The sequence below is a fragment of the Protopterus annectens genome, chromosome 2.part2, assembly GCF_019279795.1.
Source record: "Protopterus annectens isolate FY-2018-M chromosome 2.part2, PAN1.0, whole genome shotgun sequence".
Lineage (NCBI taxonomy): Eukaryota > Metazoa > Chordata > Ceratodontiformes > Protopteridae > Protopterus > Protopterus annectens.
Genome location: NC_056730.1, coordinates 180447359 through 180470574, shown reverse-complemented (window position 1 = coordinate 180470574; position 23216 = coordinate 180447359). Strand labels below are relative to the sequence as shown.

Here is a 23216-nt window from a genome sequence, read left to right as displayed (position 1 = left end):
TATTTGTTATTTTTGTATGGTGTTGCTGTAATAGTTCTTTAAGAGTATCAGTCTGTTATTTTTAGAGCCATCCATCTTCACAGATAGTTCCTGTAAGGTAGATGTCATCAATTGCAGTTCTTTTTTCAAAGCAGCATCTGGATAAGAATTCCTTGAGTTGTCCATATTCAGTGACTCAATATATCTCCAAGTTACTTGACAGGAAAATTTTTGTATATCTCCACCAAAATTGATATTTGTGTAGTTTAGTAGTTTTTCTATAGATTTCTGATGTTTTAAACTTGAAAATAATAAAATTTTCCTATGTTATTATACTAGTTTATGGAGCTCTCAAAATTCACTCCTCTCAGTTGACCATCTAGGCTCCACCTCCCCTGTTGCCTTAAGCAGTTCTGATACTTGCATTCTGCTCTTTGGAACTAGAAATACGATAAATGTTGGGAGGTTAGATACCAGCTTTCTTCTTATCAGTAACTGAAAAGAAGACCATTCTACAGGTTGTTGTGGAGTGTTTCTATAATCCTTCAATACAAAATAGATGTCTGTTTTATCTGCTGTATCACATTGTTTTATTATATTTTTATAGTCTGGATCATGCAATCAACTTATACATTCAGCTGTGAATATTTAGGAGTTGATGTGATATGCTGACACTCCCGTGCTGTGGAAAAAGCGGATCCACCTTGGATCCCGGGAACTACCATCCCATCAGTCTGACGAGCCTGATCTGCAAGGGCATGGAATGCATTATTATGGAATTTATAAACAAAGACATTGGCAACCTTCAAACACTGGACCCCACCCAGTTTGGGTTCGTGAAGAGCCGATCTTGTCTCCTGAACCTGACTGACTTCTTCGAATCAGTCTCCAGAGCTGTGGACGAGGGTAAGGCGGTCCACACAGCCTATCTGGACCTCGCCAAGACCTTTGACACCATCCCCCACTCTGGAATCATAGATAAACTTACTAAGCTGGGCATAAATCCCTATGTCACTCAGTGGGTTACCAACTGGCTTACTGACAGAACCCAGACTATAAAAGTAGCTGACTCCAAATCCAGCTCCAACAATTGACAAGTAGATTACCTCAGGGTTCAGTCCTGGGACCGCTCCTGTTTGGCATCTACATCTCTGAAGTACAGGCCAACACTAAGGGACTCTGGCTAACAAAGTTCGCAGATGACTGCAAACTGGGAGCTATTATTGAATTCCAAAATGATGTAGGTATTCTACAAAAGGGCCTTATCTATTATTGAATTCCAAAATGATGTAGGTATTCTACAAAAGGGCCTTACAGAAACAGATGCTTGGTGCCAGAGCCTTGGGCTCAAGCTTAATGCCAAGAAATGTATAGTTATCCCTTTTGGGAAAAAAACATGTACCCATGAATTACCACATAGGTGGCAGTACACTAAACACTGAAAGTGTGATAATAGACATAGTGACACAGGTGGACAGTGGTCTCACCTTTGATAATCATATCGCCACAATAGTCAGGAAATCCTTCTATGTGGCACACCTCATCACTAAGGACTTTTCACCCAGAAAAAAGGAGGTCATTGTCCCACTGTACTCAGCCCTCATTAGACCCATTATAGAGTACAACACCCCATTTGGTATGTACCTCACAAGACATCTGCAACAGCTGGAAAGGCCGCAGAAATACCTCACTAAAAGAATCACAGGCCTAAAGCAGATGCCCTATGCTGACCGTCTGAAAAAACTCCAGCTATACTCTGTGGCATATCGTCTACTCGGAGGCAATCTCCGGTTAACATACAAGGCCATGGCAAACCCTGAGCTGTTGGACATGCTCCCCTTAAAGAAATCCTGTTCCTTCAGAACCACACGCTCCAGGGATCTAACCCTTGTTATCAGAATGAACAAAACATGCTGGAGAGATAGGTTCCTGACCCAGAGACTCCCCATAATCTGGATTAGACTGCACATACATGTCAAGCAGAGTGCCTCCTTGGTCCTCTTCACAAGGAACCTTGACGATTGGATTGGAGATAGGAAATTCACCATGGGGATCATGTCAGTTGCCCTGCTAGACAGGGGTGAGGGAAGTAAATATTGTGGGAAGAACTATCCAGGGAATTGTTATGGCTAGGCTTGTATAGGCCCTAGGGCTGATAGCCTAGTCCCAACCTATGAACTCTTGATATATATCTTGTACGTCATTATCTGTCATAACCTGCTGTGGTATTCCTGTCTTCTAAATACTGACTTAAGTACTTTATTCACCATTTTGGCCATCACATCATCGAGTTGATAAACTTCTGGGTATTTCGAGTAACAGTCAACACATAGTGAAAAATCTGAGTATTATGCCGAAACAAATTAAATCCTACTGTCAGCCACACTAGTGTCAGTAATTATGAAGTATGGATTCCTTTTACTGAATTTGGCCTCTATGCTAGCCAATGTGCGTACACGTTTGTCCCACTTGTTTTATTTGCATTGTCATGTTAGGTCTATACATGATATCTCTGGCCCTCACTTTGCATTTTATATCCCCAAATGTGGCTTATGAATTTTTAGTAGCATCTAGTTCCTTAGCTGAAATATAATGATAACCCTTGGATGCACCTTTAAGTAAGAATTCTTGTATATCAGGTGATCCATTTATGAAATTATAGTATGGTTTGAGCACTTGGTATAGATACTTTGCATTACCTTGTCATTCATACATTAGGGTTTCTCACAGCAAGTACATTTCTATGCTGCCTCATGTTGTTGTTTTTAGTTCCTGGTTTATCAGATTTCATCTTAGTTTGCTTCACAACCCATGATTCTCTAATAGCAAATATTCTTGCAGTCTTTTAGAAAAGCAGTGTTTAACATGCCAGCAGTATGCATTAGTCTTCCGGGTTTATATTGCACTTTGGTGTATTTCTGGAGTGTTAATAGGTTTCATTGCAGTCTAACTGGTGCTTCATGTAACATCTTATTGAAAATGCTTTGTAAGAGTTTTGTAAATTGTCTGAATTATAACATGCTTCCTATACACATAATCATTAAATTTCCAACAGTTAAAGACTGGCTGGTAATTCTTTTTTTCAGTCTGTGCGCATCTGTTTTTGTATTTGTTAAAGGTCTTTATGCATAGGCAATATGTTTGTTGTTTGGCAGCAATAATACTACAAGGTTTTTCTGGCTTACATCCACATGAAGTGTTGTAGGTAGTGCTGCATCATAGTATTTGAGTGTGGCAATAGAAGTGACCAGTGTCTTTAGTAGTTCAGAATTTCCAGCTTGAAGCTCTGACTAACTTTAAGCTGTATCTTGCTCACGTAGCTTTATTAGTGATACTGTTGTACTTGACAAGTGAGATATAAACTAAGGTATTGTAACATCTCCAAGGAACATGTTAGTGATGGCTTGCCTATTGGAGCTTGCATATTTACAGTGGCATGGTCACTTTTCACCATCTGGCAGTAACACATTAACAGGAGGATGATTTGTGTATTTTAAAAATGACATAAGCCTGACAGCTTGCTATATTCAGTTTTAAGCCCTGTGACCTTAATCTGTCAGCTTAATTATTCAGAGCCTATGCTCCTGTCTTGTAGTATCTCAGACCAAAATGAAATCAGTAAGACAGAAGTGGCAAACTTCACAACACCCATGCTGACGGACAATAGAGGTATGACTGCTGAATCCTACACAAATGCACTTTATAAGCACTTACATGAGTGCATGGATCGTGCAATCCCTAACAGAACCAAGATGCTATCCTCCAACAAAAGGAAGCCAATCTGGTGGTCCCCTGCCATAAACTAAACTCTACAACAGAAGAAAGAAACTGTTGCAAAAAAGAGTAAAATCCCATGATTGGAGAAACTCCCTGGTCAGCTTCAGTAAGAAGCTGAGATCCCTCATAAAATCCTCCAAAGCGAGTTATGAAAACAAAATTGCCACTGACTCTAAAGACAACCACAAATCATTCTGTAGCTATGTCAAGAATCTCAATGGCAACACTCAGATCTGTTCTGAGTTACAGCACAATGGCACTAAATATACAGAACCAACGGATATTGCTAACATCCTGGCAGATAGGTTCAGTGCTAACTTTACCCCTCTGTCATCCCCTAAAGGGCCCATCTCTATACCAGAAGAATGCAAAGTTCCTGTAACCACGGCTGCACAGGTAAAAAACACACTATCCAAAGCCAAGAACACAGCATCCATGGGACCTGATGACATCCCAGGCTGTGTTCTACATGAACTACAGAACAAACTGGCACCCCACCTAAGTATCATGTTCAATCATAGCCTCACTTCAGGCTATGTGCCCACTGAATGGCGCACAGCAACAGTTATCCCACTCCACAAAGGGGGAGCCACCACAGACCCCGGAAACTACTGCCCCATTAGCCTAACGAGCCTGGTCTGCAAGGCTATGGAGCGTATTATCATGGAACTTATAAACAATGACATTGGTAATCTCCAAACTCAGGACTCCACCCAGTTTGGGTTTGTAAAAGGCAAATCATGTCTCCTAAACCTGATAGACTTCTTTGAAGCAGTCACCAAAGCCGTAGATGAGGGTAAGGTGGTTCACACAGCCTATCTAGATCTCACCAAGGCTTTTGACACCATCCCCCACTCTGGAATTATAGATAAACTCACTAAACTAGGTATAAATCCCTATGCCACAAGATGGGTTGCCAACTGGCTCACTGACAGAACCCACACTGTGAAAGTAGCAGACTCCAAATCCAGCTTCAGACCAGTGACAAGTGGAGTACCACAGGGTTCAGTCCTGGGTCCTCTCCAGTTTGGTATCTACTTCTCTGAAGTACAGGCCAACACAGAAGGTCTTTGGCTAACGAAGTTCACTGATGACTGCAAACTAGGAGCCATAATCAAAACTCCAAAAGATGTGGACATCCTACAAAAGGGCCTTGCTGAGACAGATGCCTGGTGTCAAAGCCAAGCTCAATGCCAAAAAGTGCATTGTCATTCCTTTTGGTAAAAACTCAGTACCCATGAACTACCACATAGTTGGTAGTCTACTGAACACTGAAAGTGTGATAAGAGACCTTGGGACACAGGTGGACAGTAGTCTCTCCTTTGATAATCACATCGCCACAGTAGTCAGGAAATCCTTCTATGTGGCACACCTCATCACAAAAGGTTTCTCATCCAGGAAAAAAAGAGGTCATTGTTCCCCGCTACTCGTCACTCATTAGACCCATTATAGAGTACAATGCCCCTTTTGGTATGTACCTCACAAGACATCTACAACAACTGGAAAGGCCACAGAAATACCTCACAAAGAGGATTACCGGCCTCAAAGAGATGCCCTATGCAGACCGTCTCAAAAAACTGCAGCTTTACTCCATTGCATATCGCCTACTCAGAGGCGATTTCTGCCTAACACACAAAGCTATGTCAAACCCAGAGCTTTTAGACATGCTCCACTTAAAGAAATCCTAATCCCTACGAGCTACACGCTCTAGGAACCTAAACCTTGTCACCACAATAAACAGAACATGCTGGAGGGATAGATTCCTGTCCCAGAGACTTCCCATACTCTGGAACAAACTACCTATCTATATCAGACAAAGCTCCTCATTAGCACTGTTCAAGAAAAATCTTGATGATTGGATGGGAGATAGGAAATTCACCCCAGGGATCACTTCTGTGGCTCTGCTCGACAGTGGCACAGGAAAATAATTTTCTTGGGTGGCGAAAGCCAGGGTACCTTTGGCTAGGCTTATATAGGCCCTAGGGCCAATAGCCTAGTACCTACCTATAAACATATGAACCTATTACACCTTCATCTAGGCCTTCCTTCAGCCATCGTTTGTTGGAAGATTCCAGACCTGATGAAATGCCAAATGGTAAACGTTAACATTTATATCTTCCCAAGGGTAACTGAAAGGCACCCTACATAGAGTTGGATTCATCCAGTTTAATTTACCAAAATCCCTGGTTAGTAACCAACACTGAGAAGAAATTTGTATTAGTCATAATGATAACTGGTATTTCTACTTATGTAAAGAGTAGTATTTTCTCATTTGTTAAGATCTTGTCGGTCTGTTTTGATCCTAACCTTGTCTTGCTTCTCAGTTGTAACTGTGCTGTTAATATAAGTTCAAAGTTTTCCATACTTTTAAGCTCATGGTCTCTCTTTCCTTTGAAGCTTTAAAGCTCTCCTGTTGGAGCTTTAACATTATATATGGAATACATATAACTGGTACAGCTTCAGGTGATAATATGATGTGATATTACATTTTCAAGCATCATAAGCCCTCAGACAGATCACTACTGTTCTCTGTGGCATCTGTTTTTGTCACAGAACTTAGCATTTTTAGTTTGTGCATCTGCAATACTGCTGATAGAACTAACCTGTTTTCTAGTCTCTCTCCTATGAGAGTTTTGTCTGAAAAACTTCAGACATATATGGTCTGTTCATTTTATTTACTTTACTTGCCTAATTCTTACTGTTTCTGCATCTATTTTGTCTTAACACTGCTCAATCTAAGAAAATAATTGCCATCTCAAATGTTCTGGTTGTTTTGTTGATATGTGATTGGGAATCTCACACATTCTCACTGAAGTGTTTCTGAGAATCTGACTGTTCATTTTGACTATGTGGTGCATTTTTGACACCATTTTGTGGAGTCCCCATTTTTTTCAGCTGTATTTTTTTTTTTTCAAAACAGGTTTATTGTTTTAACATATAAGAGAAATATCATAACAATTTTATACAAGTAATTAAAAATAGGTATTATTATAATATTCAACAAAACAACTAAAGTATTTACAAAGACATCCACTACAATCAGATCAATTAATTAAACTAAAATACCATGCTATTGAAATTAAATTTTTTTAACAAATTTTGTAAATTATCCCATACAATAAAATAAGATGTTTTTCTATTTGTTCTAGTCCTAATTGTGTTTATTTCCATATGGCACACTATATTCATAACATTTTTAAATTCATTGAACGAAGGAGGTGTATCTGAAATCCAATTTCTAGTTATTATTTTCCTAGCCACTGCTAGAATAGACCATAACAAGGGAAGCTTAACCTTTTTAACACTTTGAGGTACAGGTGTGTTGAATAATATAAGAGATTTAGAAATAATGAAATTATCTGTAAAAGAGCCTGCAAAAATTCATTAATTGACTTCCAGTATTCTTTCAATTTTATACAGTCATAAAACATATGAGCCCAGTCAGCATTAATTTCTACATTACATCTCTTAGATAGATTATCTTTATTATTTATTTTATTCATCATCAAAGGTGTATAAAAAGATCTATGTAAAAATTTCCATGTATAAAGTCTCCAGACAATGGAAGACGTAGTTCTATAAGCAGATTCCAATATATATTGTTTATCTTGTTGATTTGGTGGGTCCCCATTAATAGAAGTGAAATAATTCCAGTATGAATCTACACTGTAAAAGTTTCTTGTCTGATAACTTTATGTATGTATGAAAGTTTACCTTTATCAGAAACTTTATGTTGTAAATTTAATATCAAGTAATCAATCAGTGTTGGAATAGATTCTTTAACAGTTATAGACATTAAATCTATTTTATTAATGAGATGTTGTCTAAAGGTCTGAACCTCTAACCAGCAAGTTTCTCTTAGATCAAATTCTTGTTTTAAGAAATCTAGATTTTTAACTTTATTATCAGATATCAACTGATACCAGTACTTTAGATCATTATCTATAGCTAAATGAGTTCCTTCAGAAGTAGATGACAAAAGCATACCCTGAGTATACATTATAGGAAATACAATAAAATTCCATTCTCTATACTTAGGGTGCATGAATATAAAGTTATGATAACTAATAATAATATTTAATGGGTAACACACCATATGTTTAGGTGTAATAGGTGAAGTACAAAATTCCTTTAGTAACCATAACATGGAGTTATTTACAATCATATTTTTATGTGTTAAGGAGATTTTCATGAAGTGTATACTAATTAGCTCCCAATAATCTTTCCATTTTGTGACATATGACTGATCTATTAATAAAGTAATAACTTTTACAATAGAAGAGATAGTATATAAATTAAAGTCTGGAAAAGAAATACCCCCTTGAGACCAGCTATTAGTATGTTTCTTTAATGCAATCCTAGGTCTATTAGGTGCCCATAAGAAATTTAACATTAGTGTGTTCAGTTTCTTGATAATTATTTTTGTAGGTGGAAGTATTATTGATTGTATTAAGTATAAAATCTTGGGGAATATTATCATTTTAATAATTGTAAGTCTCTCCTCCATAGTAAAAACATATTATTCCAGGTATTAAAAGATTTTGTATATTAAGAAAACAGGTATTATAATTATTATATATAATAGATTTAATATCTTTAGATAGTATTATACCTAAATAAGTTATCTGACCTGAATTGGGTACATATTTAGTAAAATCACTAATGAGAATATTTTTTCGTGTATATATAGGTAGTATTTTAGTTTTCTCTTCATTGAATATTAAACCAGAAATACTTTTAAAATGCATCATGTTATCAAATAGAGACTGTATAGAAGAATTAGATCCTGCTGATGTAATTAGAACATCATCTGCAAAAAGTTGAATTTTGGATGTTGTATTTTCATCTATTTCAAAACCCTCTATGTCAGTACTGTTTCTGATCAAATTAGCCCAAGGCTCCATTACTAAAGTGAATAATAGTGGAGAAAGTGGACATCCTTGTTTTGTACCTTTAAGAATGGGTATTTTTTTGTGAAACATATGTTCCTACCTTAATATAAGCCAACGTTCCTTTGTATAAATGTTCAATTAGATTTACAAATGCATCCGAGAAGTTTGTGCACTTCATTAAGGTAAACAGATAGTCCCAACTTACTGACTCAAATGCTGAACTTATATCAAGACTAATAAGTGTTAAATCTTTCTTTTTCCTATTTGCAAAATCTATTAATGTTAAAGTTCTTCTTATATTATCAAAAGTATTTCTATTTACAATGAAGCCTGTCTGATCTATATCTATAATGCCGGAATGATTGTCTTCAATCTATCAGCAAAGATATTCATAAACATTTTATAATCAACATTAAGTAATGAGATGGGCCGATATGAAGAACATCTAGTTGGATCTTTATTAGGTTTTAAAATTGGCGAAATAAATGTATATTGCCAAGATGGGGGTTATTAACTCAGTTTGGGCCAAAATAAAAACCTTATGTATTAATGAATATGTATTTTTAGAAAGGATTTTATATATCTCTGGTATAATACCATCATTACCCGGTGCTTTGTTTGATTTAAGCTTATTTATTTGTGTAATAACTTCTGTATATGAAATACTCTTGTCCAATAGTTTAATCTGTTGTTTATTAAGCTTTTTATTCATATTTGTGGTTATAAACTCCTTTATTTTATCTATAGGTTCCATGTTAATATTATTATGGTTAATTTTGTGAAAGTGATTTCTAAATTCATCTAGTATTTCTGGTATACTAGAAACATTCTTCTTTTTCCTTAGAGAAAAGATTTCTTTGATATGGTTTTGTTTATTCAACCTTTTTGTTTTATTTTTAAGTCTATGTAATTATTTGGGGCTTATAGAATAAGACAAAAACTTGTATTTCTCTAAAGTTATTTTAACTTTATGAGTTAAAATTTCTTTGTATTTCTCATTTAGTTTGTTTATTTCTTCAATAACTTTCTTGTCCATAATTTTTTCTTTATTATTATGTTTATAAGAGTCTAATTTACTTTGAATATCTAACAATTCCTTATCCCAAGATTTCCTTTTATTATTATACCATCTGATACTTTGTCCATATAGATATGATTTTAAGGCATCCCAAACATAAACAATGGAGACTTCAGGAGTGTTATTTATGTCTAAAAAATGTTTTACTTCTGAAAGTATATATTCTTTGTAGTCTTTTAGTTGAGTTAAGTATGCTGGTATCCTTTTGATCTGAACATTATGAGTATTTTTTATCATGAATTCAAAAACAATTGAATTATGATCAGATATAGGACATGAAATGATTTTGGAATTAATTAAATCTGTTACCATCTGGTTAGAAATAAAGACCCTATCTATTTTTGAATAAGTTTTGTATCTGTTAGAAAAAAAGGTGTATGGTAATGATTTTGAATCTATCTGATTATTAATATCATTCAAATGATAAGAATTAGCAAAATCCTTTAAATGTTTTGCATTAGCTGTAATTCTTCTCTTTCCTATAGTGATAGTATCACTTTCATGTAGTATACAATTAAAGTCACCAGCTAAAATAATATCTCCTATAGAGAATGATATGATCTTATCAAGATGATGTTTCACTGTATTAATACCAATTCCAGGTATCCAATATACATTAATTAAAGTGTAAGTCTTCCCATTAATTTGTATTGTAACCATACAAAACATTCATTTGTCATCCTGATAAGACTTAATGGTTTTAGGAATGGGCATACTTTTATTCCATAAAATAGCCACTCCTCTTTTTTTTTGAGTGTGCTCTGAACTAACCAATACTGTATATTTGTTTGTGGCTAGTTTATCAATATTTTTTTCAAGAGATGGGTTTCTTGTAGGAAGACTAAGTTGGCCTTATGTAAATTAATGTATCTTATTAGGCTTGCCCTTTTACATGGATTATTCAATCCATTAATGTTTAAAGAAATTCCTTTTAAAGATGTCATTTGGCATTTTTAAAACTTAAGAATATTATGATCAAAATAACAAATAACAAGATAACTAATGTTACATCTCCTCCTTTAGGTGTACCTTTAAATATAGCTGTATTTATTGAATCTCTTATGGGATTTCAGTATAGGATTCAATTTTGTTTGTAGTGACAATGAATGTACAAAATATATTGTGGATGTCAAAACTATATACAAATAACAATGAACAAGTGAAAATAATGTAAGGATTAAACCTTGCATCCAGCCTGGAGTTATAAACTCCAACTTAGAGTAGTATTTACCACTCAAGTTAACACCCTACCCTAAGCAGCAGTACGTCAGCTACCACCTTATCAATTTAATACTAGTTATATTTAACTGAAGTTAACAGTTTTCAATTCAGTTATCTAGCAAGACAAGACTACACATTTGGTAAAACAGCATCATATAAACTAAAATAAACCTTTTTTTTTTTTTTTTAAACTGTTCATACTACTATATATATCCATGTAATATAAAACACTTGTATTCAAATAGCATTCAAATAATCTTGATGTTAGAAATCAAGAGGAGAGAAAAATAAGTTCTAACATTCATTTAAATCAAAAACTTTGGCTAATATGATTCAGACATTACATATATTAGGATGCATCTATTTTCTGTCATGTAAATACAGTTAACAGCTTCCAAAAAACCTTGAATTGCTTGTATATGAGCATTTTCTCAAACTCATTATTGCCAATAGAATAAAATATTGTATTCATAGAAATTGTTATAAATCATACTTCATAGTTAAGCAGATTCTCAGAAACATTTATATACATATCTACATACACACACATATACATACACACACACACACACACACACATATATATATATATATATATATATATATATATATATATATATATATATACATACATACACACATACACACACATATACACATACACATATACATATATATATATATACACATGCATACACACACACACACACATACACACATACACACACACACACACACACACACACACACACATACACACAAACACACACACACACACATACACACACACATATACACACACACACACACATACATATATATATATATCTGATCTCACTGAGTTGTATCTTTACTGAGCACCATCTTACATTGCTGTCCCTTCAATAAATCTGTCTGCTTTATACAAAATAATGCACAGCAAACACATTTTCGTAACCAGATTTTACAAACATGCTATACTACTGCTTTAAAATATATCACATGACAATTTCTTCCAGTATAGAGTTATAAAATTATTTATGCTTGTCAATCAGATGAATTAAATGAGTTATAGTAATGTATATGTTTGGGACATAGGTTTTAACACATATTATTAATCTGCTATTCCTGTATCTGTGATGTGTCAGTGTGATATCTAGGTCAAAGGTGAGACCAGCTGCTTTCAGCTTCTCTGTGAGAATTCTGAGAGTTGAAGCTTTTGAAGTAGCTCATGGACACTGTGCATGAGACAGCCCACATCCCAGATTGTCTCTCTTAACATTTTGGGGAAACTTATTAAAAACTAGTGACAAACATTCATTTAGCAGTGTAAATGCATCTAAACATGACAAAACCTTCACAATGCATTCTACAGGCTATTACAGACTCTATGTAAGTGAAATCAAGCCCACAATTATTAATAAGTAACAAAACTCAACATTTTTGTCCCAACTCAACTCCTATGCGAATCTTATTATTTACTGTGTCTATATGATCAAAAGTATTTCTATATATTAATAAAGAAAAGAAAAAGAGAGTAGAAAGTAAAAGGGTGTAAGGCAGAAATAAAAAAAATGTAAGAGAAAGCTATAAGAAGTATATACAATAGAATATTACTTACTGTTTATATTAATAGAGTTAAAAATAAAACATATTATTTACTATTATTTAGTTCTAATTATTGTTAGTTAAAGCATGACAGATTATTTACAAACAAGCATAAGCAGTGTAATCAAGAAAGTATAATTAGGTAGTGTCATTCCTGTATCTGTGATGTGTCAGTGTGATATCTAGGTCAAAGGTGAGACTAGCTGCTTTCAGCTTCTCTGTGAGAATTCTGAAAGTTGAAGCTTTTGAAGTAGCTCATGGACACTGTGCATGAGACAGCCCACATCCCAGATTGTCTCTCTTAACATTTTGGCGGGAAACTTATTAAAAACTAGTGACAAACATTCATTTAGCAGTGTAAATGCATCTAAACATGACAAAACCTTCACAATGCATTCTACAGGTTATTACAGACTCTATGTAAGTGAAATCAAGCCCAAAATTATTAATAAGTAACAAAACTCAACATTTGTGTCCCAACTCAACTCCTATGCAAATCTTATTATTTACTGTGTCTATATGATCAAAAGCATTTCTATATATTAATAAAGAAAAGAAAAGAGAGTAGAAAGTAAAAGGGTGTAAGGCAGAAATAAAAAAATGTAAGAGAAAGCTATAAGAAGTATATACAATAGAATGTTACTTGCTGTTTATATTAATAGAGTTAAAAATAAAACATATTATTTACTATTATTTAGTTCTAATTATTATTAGTTAAAGCATGACAGATTATTTACAAACAAGCATAAGCAGTGTAATCAAGAAAGTATAATTAGGAATAGCATTTGAAGAACATATAAACTTTTAAAGGAAAAAAAAATGTATCAAATTACTGACCTTATTTTTCCTCTTCAGAAAGAGAAACAAGTTAAATCACAGCTTGCCATTAAATCTCCAGATATTTTGACTAGTTATGAAACAAAACATTTCTTTGCACACAGAGAATAACTTTGATTAAATCTTTTTCAAAATATTTGTTGCTTCTTGGAAATGCAGGAACTATATTTAAAAGATTAATAATAAAATAAAATGATGAGAGAGAAAAAAAACATAGTACAAATCATTTGTTTTTAGTCTCTTCTTCTTCTCTGAAGTCTTCCACGAAGTTTCAGTTGCCAGTCTCTTTAACGAAGGACTAGCCCATTCCATTTCTTCTATTTTTCCAAAATCTTATTTTTTTGATAAACAGTAAAGCAGAGTCTAAGTCATCGAAAATTTTAGGACCATCAGGAAGGAAGATTTTAAGCTTGGCAGGAAACAGAAGGTATGTTTTAAACTGTGCTTTTTTAAGCTCCCTTATTAGTGGCAGAAAAACTTTTCTTTTAGCTAATACCGTGGAAGAATAGTCATTGTCAAAACGCACAGTTGTTTCATTAATCTTAACAGGAGCTTTAGCCCAAGCAGATTTAAGAACCATCTCTTTATCAAAAGATGATAGAAATCTAACTATAACTGATCTAGGATAGTTTTTGTTAGAGTTAGTATTAGCTATAGATCTATGTGCTCTTCGATACCAAAAGAGAATGCTTCTGGTAAATCTAAAGTTTTAGGGAGCCATGTTGTTAAAAAAGAAGTAATATTGTTACCTTCAATATTTTCTGGCAGTCCAAAAATCCTAATGTTATTGCGCCTAGATCTATTTTCCAGGTCATCCAGCTTTGTTTGTAAATGTGTATTTTGTTTCAGCAGAAACTCAATGTTGATTTCCTCTTCTTGTATTCTATTTTCCATGTCATTCACAGCTTCTTCTATGCCTGTCATCTGGATCTTCTGTTGTTGCAGGTCCATATGTAACAAGTCTATTTGTTTTGCAGTTTTTTCTATGAAAGTGTCTATTTTAGTATCCATTTTATCCATCTTAGCAGTAAGTTGCTGGACTATAATTATCAGAGACTGAAGTTCTTTCTTGATGCTGGAGTCTTGAGAATTTTATCTTACTGGAACTCATTTCAGACTGATAAACTGACAGGAAAATTTCCAAAGTAATTTCTGACAGGAATATTATTAAGATTTCCTTTCTTTTTTAGATATAGTTCAAGAACTATATAAAACAAACATATGTAGAAAGAAAATTACTTCAAAAATTAATTTTTTAAGTAATTAATTCCTGTCAATGTAATGAAATTGGTGGAGCTGAAGAAATCTGCTGCTATCCTGTGTTCATCCTTGGCCACGCCCCCTTTTTCAGCTGTATTGACTACATTTGTTTAATCATAGACTCTTGAGTTGCATTACCTGAGATTTCAGAATAACTGCTTGAAGCACTGCATATGCACTTTATGTAACTGAAACTAAATTTAAACTACAAGTTTATATTGTGTTCAGAATATAACAACCTGCATTTGAGATGTACTTAGCATGGTATTTACCTATGAGCTTATGAAGCTTTTGGTCTGCAGACTACTACAAGTCTAGCCAATAACCAGAGATTAAAATCAAAAGGTGTACCTTGCATCTCTGAGGTAAAGACCTTAACCATTATGCCAAACCCACCCTTTGCTGTTTGACCCAAACATCTGAATTTAGACTCAAAGATTATACATTCTACTTCAGTGTCTAAGCTTAAATATAATAGATTATCCAGAGTGTTTTAGTCAAGGCACTGATGCCTCTTCTCATACCACAGCTTTTATACATCTTAATCTTCTTTTTTGCCCTCACAACATTTACCAGCTGCATGCAGCTACTGTATCCACTAGCATTTCTCTCTAAATCACTGTTTTATCTCCAGGACATTAATGTTGTGCTTTTATGACTTTAAAAAAAAAAAAACATATTGTTGCATAATACTCAACTGTTCTACATACATATTCTGTAAACATGATTTATTTATTTATTTATTTATTCGTCCTTTGGATGAGAAGTTACACCAAGGCCCCATCTACCTAAGTTAGCGCTAGCTCAGGTGGCTGTAAAAGATCCCATGGCACCTATTGAAAAGAGGAAGGTAAGTTCCCTGATGCCCTATCCAAATTTTCCTTCATTGTATAAATTTCACCTGGGGTCTCTCCTGAAAGGAGGCTACCAGCCCAGGGGGAGTAACACAATCAACAAAGGATAGCTAGATGGACAGATAGATAAAAATAAAATCATTTAATTATTAATTTGTTTTACAGTGGCTTTTTTAGTGCCTGAAACCACATTGAGTGCAAACTTTCTTTTTTGCTGCTTATTTCGTAATAAGGAGCTATGTTGAATGGCACATGATTACCTGCATTTTTATATCTATTTTTATAGATATTTAGCTTTTAATTTCTCCTCATCCTCATGTACAAATTCAGTTTTATACACATCTGCATCACTAGCTGCAGATTCAAACTAAAGACTTAATTTACTGGCGATACACACATCTACATGTTTTTTCTAGTCAAATGTAATTCTCTCCACAGCCTGCCTCTTTTATAACTGTCCAAATTCATAACCATGTACACAGTATTTTACCTCAGTCACATAAGCACCAGTCACCCTTGATTTCTGGTAAAAAAATAAATGCCATACATAGGATAAAATCTTCGTTATCTTGCAGTATGGCAGGAATTTATCTTTCAACACTGCCAAACTGTTTTGGCCTCCCCTTTCAGAGCAAAACTATTAACTAGATGGCTTCATTGCCTAATAATATGGCAAACTGGCCCTTTTCTCTAATTTGTCATTGAGACCAGTTGTACTCCAAATCCATTTTTCTTGTAAGTTCCATACAGATTTCCACACATCAGAGTTTGGATTGTTACCAATTTGAGGTCGAAACTGAAGACAAATCTTCCCCATAATAGAGGTTTGGGTTACATAACACAGGAAAGGTATGTATTCTTTGTGCCTTCCAAGTAAAGGACTTCTCTGTGCATGCAGACAAATTTAGTGAGGCAGAGTGGCAAAAAGAAAAGTGAAACATTGTACATCTATAGTGGAATAGTGTTCAGAGCAAAATGGATGTGAAAAATAAAAGACATCATCAATGCAGCATTAGAATTAATGCATTTCCTGCACTCATTCAAAGTACTATTTTTTATGTGTTGTTTGGTTGGTTCTTATTTCTAGTATATTTTATGTCTTTTTTGTTATGTAGATTTGTCAAGAATGAGTGGCTGTTTCAAAGAGTGTGCTTGTAGTACATCCTATGCAACCTTTTGATTGAATGCTAATTTTGTGTGTTTTGTGGCTGTTTCCTTTGTATAACTGATGACATTCAGTTGAGTTTTTATGTAGGATTTTGACATAACTTTTGGCTGAATTTTGATGTTGGTAGTTTTTGGTTTATTTCATTAGGGATACCTGAATCACTTTTGGTTGAGGTGTTAGCTTTCTGGTTTGTAATAGTTGGTTGGGTGTGGTGATATCTTTCAGTTATGTGGGTATAATGTACCAGCACCATGACATGGAAGAATAAAGCCCTGACTACAACCTAGGTGAACCGAGTTCAGTTTGCAGCCCGGGTATCTGAGGCTGTTTCAGGAGAGGATGGGCATAGGGGCATGCATCTGAGGAGCAAAATGCATTATGATTTCCCTGCTGGAGACCAAAGAAACTATGACAGAGTACTACTGAGGATAGGTGGTGCAGGTTGCTGGCATCAGTCCCTTTGTGGAAGTGAGGAGAGTTCTTGATGGCCACAAGTAGAAAACCCCATGATAGCAGAAAGATGCTGTCTTATGATGCTTTTATCTCCTCAGTGACCCTAGCCCTTATCAAAGTTAAGGGGAATGAAGAAAGAGTAGGTAGAGCCAGTGAATGAGTAGAGGCACCAGGACAGCTGATGGTCAGCTGTATAGAGACAAAAGTGTGATAAATATTTAGTAAAGATAGTGGGATCCGGGGTTTGTGTGAAACCACTTGCATACTTTTCTAGTGTGTGAAGGGGGAATTGCCTTGGCACTTGCAAAAGCACTTTTTGTAGGAAGTTTATTTGCGGTCTTAACAAAATGCTTGGTTTTCATGTAAATCTATCACTGAAAAGTGCCTTGAAGGATTGCTACTGAAGTAAGCATGGGAGAAATTAATTAGAAAGCAAAGAAACTGAATTATGCAACTGGTGTCTTGATTAGCAAAAATAAAATAAATGAGTATTTCTAACTTCTCAAGTTTTACTCTAACACCATTTTCTGGCTACAGATTTAAGTTCTGTGTGCCTAGAAAAGACGCATCAACAGCTAGTTCACCAGGCTGAGTACTAATGTACTAGACATAGAGAAGAAGCTGTTGTCCCACTGAAAATGTATACTCACAAGTGTGAAGAATCGCACAGTCATCTGATTCACACATACTGTCATGTGTACTGTGGTATGATCACAGCTAGTACTTTGTTGTCTCTATAGTACATGCTTTATAGAGTTACAGGGTGATGTGTTTATTGTTTCTTTTCTGGTAAACCAAATACCAGACCAACATTGTACTTTTTGTTCATAGGATCATAGGAAGTTACTAGGCTGTTGGCCCTGAGGCCCTTATAAGACTAGCCAAGAGTTTAGCCCATGCGTAGACAAATCAGCTCCCGATGCCCCTGTCCAGCAGGGACATGGGTGGAATCCCAGGGATGTATTTTCTATTTCCCATCCAGTTATCCAGATTGTGCTTAACAAAAGGTTAAAGAGGTCTTCCCCTCATCCATGGCTTTGGTGACTGTCTCAAAAAGGTCAACCAAATTTAACAGACATGATCTCCCCTTGACAAAGCCAAACTGTGTGGGATTGAGTGTTTGGAGGTTGCCAATGTCCTTGTTAATGAGGTCCATGATAATCTGTTCCATGGCCTTGCAGATCGGGCTAGTTAGGCTGATGGATCTGTAATTTCCCGGATCAGTGGACACTCCACCTTTGTGTAAAGGGATGACAGTGGCTGTCCTCCACTCAGCTGGGACAAAACCAGTAATTAGGCTTTGGTTGAATAGGGTGCCTAATGGAGCTGCTAGTTCCTGCCTGAGTTCATGTAGGATGCAGCCTGGGATGTGATCAGGTCCCATGGAGGCTGTATTTTTTTGCCTTTGAGAGAGCAGTGATGACCTGATCCCTAGATATAAGGGGAAGGGGTGTAGGTACTGGGAATGTCCAGATTTACTGATGGGGGACAGAGGGGTGAAATTATCTGTCACTCAGAAAGTTTGCTGTATGTATGGCATTTGTATATGTGGTGTCTTTGACCACCAGTTATGAACAGATCTGGGTGCTACCTTTGAGATTACAGACATATGTGAAGAAGGCCTTTTGATTGTCTCTAGTAGATGTGACCAATTTGGACTTGAAGTTTGCTTTGGAGGATTTCACTAGTGCTCTTATTTGCTTGTTTAGGCTAAGGAGAGATTTCTTCAAATTGGGCACCTGCTCCTTCTTGGTCCTGGACAGCAATTTTTTTTTTCTTTTGTTATAGAGTTTATTTATTGCAGATGTCTGCCAGACAGATTTACTCTTCCTTGCAGAGGATGATTTAGTCCTGTCAGGCATTCCTGATTCCATGCATATATATAAATGTTCATATAGTAATTTGGTGTTATTTTGGATACTGATGCCCGTTCCTAGAGAGGGGGAGGGGGCTGTGAAGTTGTTTATACCATCCCACAAGATGCTGTAATCAGCTTTGGAGAAGCTTTTTTGATTGACCCTAGCTAGAGGGGGGTTGGGGGAGATGGTGACTTCGAACGTGGCCATTTTATAGTCGGATCTTACAAGGGAAGGTGATACTGCAGGGATGCTGCAGTGGTTACTCATCTTGGTTAATACCAAGTCCAGGATATTAATCACATCTTGTGGGAGTATCATCTAGCTATTCCAAAGCATTTGCATTGACAAAATCAAGAAATCTGTGGGCATTTGTGTTTTGGCAAGAGTAGTTCTTCCAGTCTATGTTTGGGTAGTTAGTCACCCAGGATCAGGGTAAAGGGTTTAATCTTGATAGATTCGAAGAGGTCTAGATAGGCAGTTTGGGCTTCTTGGGTCAGATTTATAACAAAATAAATATTTACTTGTAGGATTCAACAGGTAGTGTATGCTAGTGAATTTCATTGCTCCCCAGTGCAGTGATTTATGTACATCAGGTAGAGAGGTCAGTAAAGATAAAACCATGTAAAGAACATTCATACTGAAGACTTAACAGAATGAGTTGGCAGGGTATTTTAAAACATTATAGATGGAATGAGCTTTTTTTAATTATTTAGGTCTGACCACAAGACAGGTAGTAATTTGGCACCTCAGACGTTCCTCACAAAGAAAAGACAGGGTATAAACAGCATGTACTATGTGGGTAGACTAAAAGCCATATCCCTTTACTCTGTTTCCTATTGACTTTTAAGGGATGACCGATGCCTGACCTACAAGGCACTCACAAATCTTGACCTGATTTGCTGCTATATATCCACAAGTCAAACAACACGAGTCACTTGATCAAGGAATCTGTACTTAGTCAGCAACTTAAACAAAACATGTGGAGAGACAGATATGTGTCTCAGAGATTGCCCCTTCTTTGCAACAGGCTTCTTATTCACATTAAGCAGAGGCTTCCCTGGCCCTATTCAAACACAGTTTGGATCAACGGATAGAGAATCAGAAATTCACACCCGGGGTAGTGATCAAGTCCCTTACTGACAGGGGCAATATGTAAGATACTCAATTCACAGGCAAAACTCCATGCCATCCTCTTGCCTTCTTATCGAATAAAATCAAGTTATATTGGCTAAGCCTGTAAGGCCCTTAATCTGTTAGCCTAGTAATCTCCTATGGACCTATGGAAAAAAAAACTGAGAGACAGAGGTGAAATATAAAGGAAGTTTTTTTTTTTTTTTTTTTAAATAGGAGCCCTAAAGGCTTAAATACAGTTTTGGATGTGAAGTTTTCAGTATAGTTAGACATTCATATGCTTTTATTAGGTATTGAGTGAAGCTATTTATTGAAGAATTTATTGAAGCTTTATTTTTATTTTATTTATGTGTATTTGCTAACTGTGCTAGGCAAAGGTCTACGTTGACCTTTTTCAGATTTGGGTCAGGAGTGTACTCTGGTTAAGTGACTTGCTAAGATTCACACATTAGACAGAGGCTGAGGGAACTGAAACCCCATCTACAAAAAAAAAAAAGACTCATTAACAGCTCATGACCTTAATCCTCTGTGCCAACTGCCAGACTTTATAAAGATATTTTTATTTTGCTTGATTTTGTGTTAAACTTGTTCAGTTTCTTCAAGTGCAATCACTTGTCACTATGTGTAATGTTAAGTTATGTAGTATATCTTTTGTTCCTTTAAAATGTCTATAGTCAAACTATGCAGAAGATTTCTTTAACTTTAAGAAGCAGTAACTGTATTTTTTGTGCTACATTGGACCTGGCCAAAAGCCCTCTGGTCCATTTGCTCCCAGACCAATTTTTTTGGGGGGGCATGAGTTGAGCACTTGGGAGTGGGTCAGATGCCTGGTCCTGGTGGAGTTCTCCTGCTCACCTAACTACTCCTCTCAGATAGCCTGCTTAACTAACACTGGCTGCCTTGTTTAGGGTAGGAGTTGTGTAGGCTTCTTCACTTAAATTTCCCCTGACTCAGCAGTGTATGCACTGTGAACGGTGCAAACCAGCACAAGCCAACAAAGTGGTGGGTCTGGCCTCCTACCTTTCTATGGTTCCTGTTACTTTGCATTTATACCTGATAATTAATTATCATTTTATTTTTATATCACTATAGTATGAATAACTTTTCCTTGAAGTTTTTATCCCCAGGCCACCATGAAAATGGGCTTTAAGTTCAATTGGTCCCTCTCAGTTAACACATGAAATAAATATATAAATGAAAAATAAACAATGACATCTAAGTAATGATAAGAGGGGGAAATAACAAGGAAAACAAGTTATGCTAAAGTATCATCATCATCACTGACAATTGGGAAGGCACCTGATGACTGTAATAATTTAAAAATATTATGTCTTTGCATATGTCCCTGCAGATACGAATAACATATGAAGATGTTGCTGTTTTTTTTACTGAAGAAGAATGGAGCACTTTAAATAATGCCGAAAAGGAGCTCTACAGGAGTGTGATGAAAGAAAATTATGACATGGTGACCTCACTGGGTGAGTTATAAACTGTTACCTTCCTATCCTTAAGATGCAGCTTCTCATAAAAAAAAACTTCGGATAACATTTGGACAACTAAAGTTAGAATATTGACTTTAGGAAAGTTTGTGTCCCACGTGTCTCATATTTTAATGCATTTATTTATTTATTTTATTACAGTTTCTTGAGTAGGTTAATCACTGCTAAAAACAGCTAATGTGTAGAGGGATGCTGGAGATAAAAACTTTAGACACGGTATTTGACATACAGCGGTAAATGTGTAATTAAAATATATGCATTAAAAGTAAAAAAAAATAGTAATACACTGTGTCATAAAGCACAGAGAGTGAACAACAGTGTTCTACATATTAACATTCAAAGTTCATAATATCATTCTCATGAGATTTCTATAGATATTCATATATAGTTATACATTATATACTTAAAGGGTTTAGTATTGTGCACAATGTATGTCTCATGGGTATCAAAATGAAGAGCGTGTGCAAAAGGAGGAACTGTAGTTGAAATTCTGAGGCTAAATGATAGGAGCATGGTCACTGCTGAATTTAGACAGACACAGTAGATATGTTAAGAGTAACCAAGGTAGAAGTGGAACAAGAACATGTTAAGGTAATTATACAAAAGGTAGTTTTGGTAAACATGGAGATTCATTTTTGAAAAGCTGGTTAGAGGAACTTAAAGGAACCACTTTGATAAAAGTAAGCGTCTGTAAGCACTGTAAACACTACATGGTCAGTCATACTAGCAATAACTGTATTAGATTTCACAGATATTTTAATGCAGTTTTGTCTTGGGACTAAATATGCCTTGCCAGTATCTACCCTCAGGCTGTACTCCTTTTCTTAAAGAGGACTAGGCCAGTCAGACCTGGTGTAAATCTGTGGGGGCCCATCTAATCATCCAGGTTGTGTCTGAAGGATTCTACTGAATTACACTGTTTAACTTTCAGGGGAAGTCTGTTCCAGAAGTGGGAGAGGAATTGGGGTAATAAACCTGTCTCCCCACAATGGTTTGTTTGCCTGCTGGTTAAGGTTTATGTCCCTGTTGCTGATGCTAGTGAAAGCATTAGACTTGAGCAGATATAGGAGATCAAGGATAACAAGGATAACCAGGTCACCAGTGATAGTATAGGCCAGGTGTAGATCTCCCCTCAAAAGTCTGTAACTTACTGAATAAAGGGACAGTGCTTTCAGCCTCTCCTGCTGCTTTATGATCTTTATGCTGTGATTTTCTTGGTTAGGAATGTCTGCTACCTGTCTAGTTATTTGATATGTCTAGTGAGGTACATCCTGAAGGAGTTGTTGTACTCAATAACTGGTCTAATTATTGTTGAATATTAGCTAATGATAACATCCTTAGATCTGGATATATTCCTTTAGTGATGAGCTGTGCTAAGCAGAAGGATTTCCTGACTATTGCTATCGCATAATGATCAAAGGATAGGGAGTTCTCAACCTAAGTTCCAACGTCCCTGACTATATTTTTATTTTGTAGTAGTATAGTGGCAATATTATATGCTGAGTGGAGGGGTGATCTATTGAATTTGATGACACTGAATTTTATAGCATTTGATTTTAGTCCATTTTCAGTACACCATGACTTTATGAGGTAGAGTTATTGCTGGAGGATTTGGGTATCA

General features: G+C 35.7%; 1 protein-coding gene across 1 annotated transcript in view; it reads left to right on the top strand.

The window, feature by feature from the left end:
* Positions 1–23216, top strand: part of LOC122795593 (zinc finger protein OZF-like) — a 318033-nt gene that overhangs the window by 156475 nt on the left and 138342 nt on the right. Inside the window, exon 3 of the mRNA XM_044063851.1 lies at positions 21448–21574. Coding sequence (XP_043919786.1) covers positions 21448–21574 — 127 coding nt within the window. The remainder of the gene's footprint in view (positions 1–21447; positions 21575–23216) is intronic.